Source organism: Anomalospiza imberbis, unplaced genomic scaffold (genome assembly GCF_031753505.1).
Source record: "Anomalospiza imberbis isolate Cuckoo-Finch-1a 21T00152 unplaced genomic scaffold, ASM3175350v1 scaffold_1253, whole genome shotgun sequence".
Taxonomy (NCBI): domain Eukaryota; kingdom Metazoa; phylum Chordata; class Aves; order Passeriformes; family Viduidae; genus Anomalospiza; species Anomalospiza imberbis.
Genome location: NW_027099651.1, coordinates 2,477 through 11,492, shown reverse-complemented (window position 1 = coordinate 11,492; position 9,016 = coordinate 2,477). Strand labels below are relative to the sequence as shown.

At 57.5% G+C, this 9,016-nt stretch overlaps 1 protein-coding gene across 1 annotated transcript; it reads left to right on the top strand.

Annotated features, from left to right (window-relative positions):
- Positions 1 to 2,040: 2,040 nt before the first annotated feature.
- On the top strand, positions 2,041 to 8,767 carry LOC137465985 (retinol dehydrogenase 8-like; the record flags this gene model as incomplete). Its single annotated transcript, XM_068177943.1, is given in 7 exon segments — positions 2,041 to 2,181; positions 4,497 to 4,658; positions 6,023 to 6,162; positions 6,164 to 6,203; positions 7,308 to 7,336; positions 7,338 to 7,402; positions 8,645 to 8,767. Coding segments are annotated over 7 exon segments (659 nt in total), but the record flags the coding sequence as incomplete, so codon positions are not given.
- Positions 8,768 to 9,016: the final 249 nt, after the last annotated feature.

Below are 9,016 nucleotides of genomic sequence, written 5' to 3'. Positions count from 1 at the left end.
GCTCCCGCTCCCCGCTCACCTGCGGGTTCCGGGGGGTCGATGCCGGCGGATCCGGGGCAGCTGCGGCCTGAGCGGGGGAACCGCGTGGGGATGGGGCTGCTCCTCCTCTTCCTCTTCCCGCTCCTCCTCTTCCTCTTGCCGCTCCTCTCTTTCTCTTTCCTTTTCCTCCTCGTCTGTCCCTCCTCTTCCTGCCGCTCTCCTCCGCTCCCAGCCCGGCCCGGGCGGTGCCGACACCCAAAAGCAGCCGCGCTCTGCCCCGGGCGGGTTCCGAAGCGGCGCCGGCCCGCGCGGCACTGGGAGCGACACTGGGAGCACTGGGAGCGATGGGGAGAGCAGCGGGCAGGGGCTGGGAGCGCTTTCCCTGCCAGGCGCGCTCTTACTGGGAGCACTGGGAGCGATCGGGAGAGCAGCGGGCAGGGGCTGGGAGCGCTTTCCCTGCCAGCCGCGCTCTTACTGGGAGCACTGGGAACGATGGGGAGAGCAGCGGGCAGGGGCTGGGAGCGCTTTCCCTGCCAGCCGCGCTCTTACTGGGAGCACTGGGAGGGAACTGGGAGCAAACAGCGCCCGGAGGCGGCTGCAGCCGGCGGCGGGCGGGGCCAAGCCGAGGGGCGTGGCTATGCAAATATAGTTGAATCCCGCGCTGTGATTGGTCCGTTCCGCGCAGACTTTTGCGTGAGTTTTGGGCGTGGCTATGCAAATACGTTTTTTTCGCGGGAAAGTGGGGTTTTTCATGTAGGCGTGGTTATGCAAACCAAGCTCGTTTCTCGGGGTGTTGTTTGCCGTTGGTGGGCGGGATTATGCAAATATAGCATCGCTCCTGCGCGGGGCTTTGTGGGAAGCCCCTTGTGTCCCCACGTGGTCACCCAGGGACTCCCCCCCTCCCCAATTTCGGGTCCTCCCCTCCCCCACAGCCGCAGGCATTCGCTTCGGTTGGGGGGGGAAATTTTGGGGAGCCCCCTGAAGTTTGGGGTTCCCATCCCCAAAGACCTTCAGGACCCCCGAAATCCCCCCAGGATCCCTCGGTTCACCCCAGGGGTCTCCGGGGACCCCCCAGTTCCCCTCCGCGGGGATGAGTTTTGGGGTGGGGGTGGAGCTGGGGACCCCCCCCGCGGGGGCTCGGTACCGGCCGGAACCGGGCCGTGGGTCTGGGGGGGAGCTCCCGGGGCCGTGGGGAGAGCCCCGGGGGTCCCCGGTGCTCGGTATCGGAGCGCAACCCCCGCGCCGGGGGTCCCCGGTGGGTCTGGGGTCCGGTGTTGGTGCTTAGAATGAGAGCGACGGGTCTCCGGTAGGTCCGGGGAGTCCCCGGTGCTCGGTACCGGAGCTCGGAGCCCGGTCCGGGCGGTTCCGGTGCTCGGTCCCGGAGGTCAGTGCCCGGTCCGTGCATCCCGGAGCTCAAAGCCCGGTCCGGGCGGTGCCGGTACCTGGTACCGGAGCTCAAAGCCCGGTCCGGGCGGTTCCGGTGCTCGGTCCCGGATCTCGGAGCCCGGTTCGGGTGATCCCGGAGCTCAAAGCCCGGTCCGGGCGGTGCCGGTGCTCGGTCCCGGATCTCGGAGCCCGGTTCGGGTGATCCCGGAGCTCAAAGCCCGGTCTGGGCAGTGCCGGTGCTCGGTCCCGGAGCTCAGAACCCTGTCCGGGCGGTGCGGGTACCTGGTACCGGAGCTCAAAGTCCGGTCCGGGCGGTGCCGGTGCTCGGTCCCGGAGCTCAGAACCCTGTCCGGGCGGTGCGGGTACCTGGTACCGGAGCTCAAAGCCCGGTCCGGGCGGTGCCGGTGCTCGGTCCCGGATCTCGGAGCCCGGTTCGGGTGATCCCGGAGCTCAAAGTCCGGTCCGGGCGGTTCCGGTGCTCGGTCCCGGATCTCGGAAACCGGTTCGGGCGGTAGCGGTGCTCAAAGCCCCCCGCCTTGGGGACATCCCGGGGTGCCACCCCCCTTTGGGGACATCCCGGGGTGCCACCCCCCCTCCTCGGTGACATCCCGAGGTGTCCCCCCCCTTGTCCCCCGCTCGTGACCCCGGTCCCGGTGCCACCACGTGAGCGCTGATCCCGTTAAGAGCCTTTGCCCGGGGCGGGGGGAGGTGACACCATGGCCACCCCCCGCACTGTCCTTGTCACCGGCTGCTCCTCGGGCATCGGCCTGGAAGTGGCCGTGCAGCTCGCCAGGGACCCCCAGAAGCGATACCTGGGTGAGGGGGGGTCCCCAAATGTCCCCAAGGGTCCCCAAGTGTCCCCAAATGTCCCCAAGGTGGGAGGGGACACGGGAAATACCGGGGGAAAAGGCGGGGGACAGCCGGGATTGTCCCCAATGCGGGAGGGAAAGGGTCAGGGAGACACCCCGGGGGGACCCCAAATGTCCCCAAGGGTCCCCACATGTCCCCAGGTGTCCGCAGGGGTCCCCAAGGCGGGAGGGGACACGGGAAATACCGGGGGAGAAGTGGGGGGGGGACACCCCGGGATTGTCCCCAAGGCCGGGAGGGCAAGGGGGGGACACCCCGGGGGGACCCCAAATGTCCGCAAGGGTCCCCAAATGTCCCCAAATGTCCCCAAATGTCCCCAGGTGTCCCCAAGGCGGGAGGGGACACGGGAAATACCGGGGGAGAATGGGGGGGACACCCCGGGATTGTCCCCAAGGCGGGAGGGAAAGGGGGGGGACACCCCGTGAGGGTCAGGGGGACACCCCGGGGGGACCCCAAATGTCCCCAAGGGTCCCCAGATGTCCCCAAGGGTCCGCAGGGGTCCCCAAGGCGGGAGGGGACACGGGAAATACCGGGAGAGAAGTGTGGGGGGACACCCCGGGATTGTCCCCAAGGCCGGGAGGGCAAGGGGGGAACACCCCGGGGGGACCCCAAATGTCCCCAAGGGTCCCCAAATGTCCCCAGGTGTCCCCAAGGGGGGAGGGGGACACGGGAAATAGCGGGAGAGAAGGAGGGGACACCCCGGGATTGTCCCCAAGGGGGGAGGGAAAGGGGGGGACACCCCGGGAGGGTCAGGGGGACACCCCGGGGGGACCCCAAATGTCCCCAAGGGTCCGCAGGGGTCCCCAAGGGTCCCCAGATGTCCCCAAGGGTCCGCAGGGGTCCCCAAGGCGGGAGGGGACACGGGAAATACCGGGAGAGAAGAGAGGGGACACCCCGGGATTGTCCCCAAGACCGGGAGGGAAAGGGTCAGGGAGACACCCCGGGGGGACCCCAAATGTCCCCAAGGGTCCCCAAATGTCCCCAAGGGTCCCCAAGGCGGGAGGGGACACGGGAAATACCGGGGGAGAACGGGGGGGGACACCCCGGGATTGTCCCCAAGGCGGCTTTTTGGGGTCCCTGATGGATTTTTGGGGTTTTTGGGGTCGCAGTCGTGGCCACCATGTGGGACCTGTCCCGGGGGGATTTTGGGGTGTCTCTAAAGGGTTTTTTTTTGGGGTTTTTTGGGGGTTTTTGGGGTATCTCTAAAGGTTTTTTTGGGTTTTTTTGGGTTTTTTTGGGGTCGCAGTCGTGGCCACCATGCGGGGACCGGTCCTGGTGGGGATTTTGGGGGGTCTCTAAAGGATTTTTTTGGGTTTTTTTGGGGTTTTTGGGGTATGTCTAAAGGATTTTTTTGGGTTTTTTTGGGGTTTTTGGGGTATCTCTAAAGGATTTTTTTGGGTTTTTTGGGGTTTTTTGGGGGTCGCGGTCGTGGCCACCATGCGGGACCTGTCCCGGGGATTTTGGGGTGTCTCTAAAGGGTTTTTTAGGGTTTTTGTGGTCACAGTCGTGGCCACCATGCAAGACCTGTCCCGGTGGGGATTTTGGGGGGTCTCTAAAGGGTTTTTTTTGGGTTTTTTTGGGTTTTTTGGGGGTTTTTTGGGTTTTTGGGTCGCAGTCATGGCCACCATGCGAGACATGTCCCAGTGGGGATTTTGGGGGATCTCTAAAGGTTTTTTTTGGGTTCTTTTGGGTTTTTGGGGTCGCAGTCGTGGCCACCATGCGGGACCTGTCGCGGTGGGGATTTTGGGGTGTCTCTAAAGGTTTTTTTTGGGTTTTTTTGGGGTTTTTTGGGGTCGCAGTCGTGGCCACCATGCGGGACCTGTCACGGCGGGGATTTTGGGGGATCTCTAAAGGTTTTTTTTGGGTTCTTTTGGGTTTTTGGGGTCGCAGTCGTGGCCACCATGCGGGACCTGTCGCGGTGGAGATTTTGGGGTATCTCTAAAGGTTTTTTTTTGGGTTCTTTTGGGTTTTTGGGGTCGCAGTCGTGGCCACCATGCGGGACCTGTCGCGGGTGGTGATTTTGGGGTATCTCTAAAGGTTTTTTTTTTGTTTTTTTTTGGGTTTTTGGGGTCGCAGTCGTGGCCACCATGCAGGACCTGTCGCTGTGGAGATTTTGGGGTATCTCTAAAGGGTTTTTTTTGGGTTTTTTTTGGGGTTATTGGGGTCGCAGTCGTGGCCACCATGCGGGACATGTCACGGTGGAGATTTTGGGGTATCTCTAAAGGTTTTTTTTTGGGTTTTTTTGGGTTTTTTTTGGGTCGCAGTCGTGGCCACCATGCGGGACCTGTCGCGGCGGGGGCCGCTGGAGGCGGCGGCCGGGGCCACCCTCGGGGACACGCTGCGGATCCTGCGGCTCGATGTCACCAGCGACAGCTCCGTGGCCGAGTGCCTGCGGGAGATCCCGGGGGGGCGCGTGGACGTCGTGGGTCAGGAAATCTCGGGGACTCCCGGGGTTTTTTTTTTTGGGGGGGATTTAGGGGATTTTTTGTTTTTTTGAGAGGTTTTCAGGGATTTGGGGCGGTCTCGGGGTGGTTTGATGTGTGCTTGGGGAGATTTCGGGGGGGTTTGGGGGGATTTTGGGGCTTTTTAGGGGCGTTTGGACGGTGCTGGGGGTGTTCTGGGGGCGTTTTTGGGGTGGGGTTGGGGTTTTTTGGAGGTGTTTTGGGGGTTTTGGGGGCGTTGTAGCATTTTGGGGCAGCTTTGGGGTGGTTTTGGGGGATTTTGGGGCGGCTTTGGGGTGGTTTTGGGGGATTTTGGGGCAGCTTTGGGGTGGTTTTGGGGGATTTTGGGGCGGCTTTGAGGGGTTTTGGGGGATTTTAGGGGGTTTTGGGGGATTTTGGAGCGGCTTTGGGGTGGTTTTGGGGGTTTTGGGGCAGCTTTGAGGGGTTTTGGGGGATTTTGGGGTGGCTTTGAGGGGTTTTGGGGGATTTTAGGGGGTTTTGGGGGATTTTGGAGCGGCTTTGGGGTGGTTTTGGGGGTTTTGGGGCGGCTTTGAGGGGTTTTGGGGGATTTTGGGGCAGCTTTGAGGGGTTTTGGGGGATTTTAGGGGGTTTTGGGGTTTTTGGAGCGGCTTTGGGGTGGTTTTGGGGGATTTTGGGGCGGCTTTGAGGGGTTTTGGGGGATTTTGGGGGGTTTTGGGCTGGGTTTGGGCGCCTTTGGAGGGTTTTGGTTGTGATGGGTGAAATTTTGGGGGGATTTCGGGGTTTTTTGGGGTTCCCCTCATTCCTCTGTCCCCCCCCAGTGAACGACGCTGGGATGGGGAGAATTTGGGGTGGATTTGGTGCAGATTTTATGGGATTTTGGGCGGATTTATTGGGATTTAATGGGATTTAACGGGCTTTGGGTATCTCAGGGCCCCACGGGCCGATTTTGGGGGGGATTTTGGATTTTTTTGGGGTTCCCCTGACCCCCCTCCCGACCCCCCCAGTGAACAACTCAGGGCTGTGGATTTTGGGATGGTTTTGGGGAGGATTTAATGGGATTTATTGGGATTTAATGGGATTTATTGGGATTTAACAGGATTTGGGTATCTCAGGGCCCCACGGGCCGATTTTGGGGGGGATTTTGGATTTTTTTGGGGTTCCCCTGACCCCTCCCGACCCCCCCAGTGAACAACTCAGGGCTGTGGATTTTGGGATGGTTTTGGGGAGGATTTAATGGATTTATTGGGATTTAATGGGATTTATTGGGATTTAACGGGATTTGGGTATCTCAGGGCCCCACGGGCCGATTTTGGGGGGGATTTTGGATTTTTTTTGGGGTTCCCCTGACCCCCTCCCGACCCCCCCAGTGAACAACGCCGGGGTGGGGCTGGTGGGGCCCCTGGAGAGCGCCTCGGGGCCGCAGGTGCAGCGCGTGTTCGACACCAACGTTTTCGGGGTGCTGCGCCTGGCCCAGGCCCTGCTCCCCCAGATGAAGCAGCGCCGCAGCGGGCCACATCGTGGTGGTCAGCAGCGTCATGGGGCTGCAGGGTGAGACCCCAAAAACCACCCCTGCCTCCTCCTCGGGACCCCAAAAATCGGCTTCGGCACCCCAAAAAAACCCAAAATACGGCTTTGGGACCCCAAAATCCTCCTCAGGACCCCAAAATTCGGCGTTGGCATCCCAAAAATCCTCCTCAGGACCCCAAAATTCGGCTTTGGGACCCCAAAATCCTCCTCAGGACCCCAAAATTCGGCTTTGGGACCCCAAAAAACCTCCCGGGACCCCAACATTCTCCCCTAGACCCCAAAATTCGGCTTCGGCACCCCAAAATCCTCCTCGGGACCCCAAAATTCGGCTTTGGGACCCCAAAAAAACCCTGAGACCCCCAAATTCGGCTTTGGGATCCCAAAATCCTCCTCGGGACCCCAAAATTCGGCTTTGGGACCCCAAAAACCCCCCCAGGACCCCAAAATCCTCCCCCAGACCCCAAAATTTGGCTTTGGGACCCCAAAATCCTCCTCCAAACCCAAAAATTTGGCTTTGGGACCCCAAAAATCCCCCGGGACCCCCAAAATCCTCCCCCAGACCCCAAAAATTCGGCTTTTGAGACCCCAAAATTTGGCTTCGGCACCCCAAAAAAACCCCAAATTTTGGAAGGATGGAGACCCCCAGACCGCAAATTTTGGGGGGATCGAGACCCCCAGACCCAAAAATTTGGGGGGGATCGAGACCCTAAACCCCAAATTTTGTGGGAATTGAGACCCCAGACCCCAAATTTTGTTGGGATCGAGACCCCCATCCCCAAATTTTGTTGGGATCGAGACCCCCAACCCCAAATTTTGTGGGAATTGAGACCCCAGACCCAAAATTTTGGTAGGATCGAGACACCAGACCCCAAAATTTTGTGGGAATTGAGACCCCAGACCCAAAATTTTGTTGGGATCGAGACGCTAAACTCCAAATTTTGCAGGAATTGAGACCCCAGACCCCAAATTTTGTTGGGATCGAGACGCTAAACTCCAAATTTTTGCAGGAATTTGAGACCCCAGACCCCAAATTTTGGGGGGATCGAGACCCTAGACCCCAAATTTTGTGGGGATCGAGTCCCCCAACCCCCTCCAGACCCCCCAAAAAGTTTCGGGGTCCCGCAGGGGTGGTTTTCAACGACGTCTACGCCGCCCTCCAAGTTCGCGGTGGAGGGGCTGTGCGAGAGCCTGGCCGTGCAGCTGCTGCAGTTCAACATCTTGTGAGTGCGGGGGGACCCAAAATCCCCCCAAAATCCCCCCAAAATGATTCCAAAATCGTCCCCAAAATCACCCGAAAGTCACCCCAAAATCACCCGAAAGTCACCCCAAAATCGTCCCCAAAATCACCTTAAAATGCCCCCCAAAATCATCCCCAAAATCCCCCCCACATGATTCCAAAATCACCCAAAAGTCACCCCAAAATCACCCGAAAGTCACCCCAAAATCGTCCCCAAAATCACCTTAAAATGCCCCCCAAAATCATCCCCAAAATCACCCCAAAATCACCCAAAAGTCACCCCAAAATCACCGGAAAGTCACCCCAAAATCGTCCCCAAAATCATCCCAAAGTCACCCCAAAATCACCCGAAAGTCACGCCAAAATCACCCCAAAGTCATCCCCCAAATCATCCCCAAAATCACCTTAAAATGCCCCCCAAAATCATCCTAAAATCGTCCCCAAAATAACCTTAAACCCCCCCAAAATTATCCCAAAATCACCCGAATGTCACCCCCAAAATCGTCCCCAAAATCATCCCAAAATCGCCCCCAAAACCACCCCAAAATCATTCCCAAAATCACCCCAAAACACCCCCAAAAACACCCCCAGAAAATCCCCAAAATAACCCCAAAACCCCTCCAAAAATCCCAAAAAATTCACCAAAAAAATCCTAAAAAATCCCAAAAAACCCCAAAAAATCCCAAAAAACCCCAAAAATCCCCCAAAAAAATCCTAAAAAATCCCCAAAAAAATAAAAAAAATCCCAAAAAAAATCCAAAAAATAACCCCAAAAAATCCCCAAAAAATCCCCTAAAAATCCTAAAAAATTCCCAAAAAATCCCCAAAAATCCCCCAAAATCCCAAAACGCCGCGGCCGCAGCGTGTCGCTGGTGGAGCCGGGCCCGGTGAACACGGACTTCGAGCGGAGAAGCTGCTGCAGGAGGCGGAAAAAATCGGAATTTCCTGAAAACCCCCCCAAAAATCCCAAAATCTTCACAAAAGAGCCCAAAAAATCCCAAAAAATCCCAAAAACTCCCAAAAAAATCCCAAAAACTCTCCAAAAAATCCTAAAAAAAATCCCAAAAATTGCCATAAACGACCCAAAAGTCCTTATACACACCCTATTAAACGCCCAAAAAATCCCCAAAAAATCCCAAAAATTCCCAAAAAATCCCCCAAAAATTCCCAAAAATTCCCAAAAATTCCCAAAAATCCCCAAATTCCCCAAACGCCGCGGCCGCAGCGTGTCGCTGGTGGAGCCGGGCCCGGTGAACACGGACTTCGAGCGGAAGCTGCTGGAGGAGGCGGAAAAAATCGGGAATTTCCTGAAAAACCCCCCAAAAATCCCAAAAATCTTCACAAAAGAGCCCAAAAAATCCCAAAAAATCCCAAAAACCTCCCCAAAAAATCCCAAAAAACTCTCCAAAAAATCCTAAAAAAAATCCCAAAAATTGCTGTAAACGACCCAAAAGTCCTTATACAAACCCTATTAAACGCCCCAAAAAATCCCCAAAAACTCCCCAAAAAATTGCCATAAAAACCCAAAAAACCCCAAAAAAGTCCCAAAAATCCCCCAAAAATCCCATAAATTCCCAAAAATCCCAAAAAAATCCCA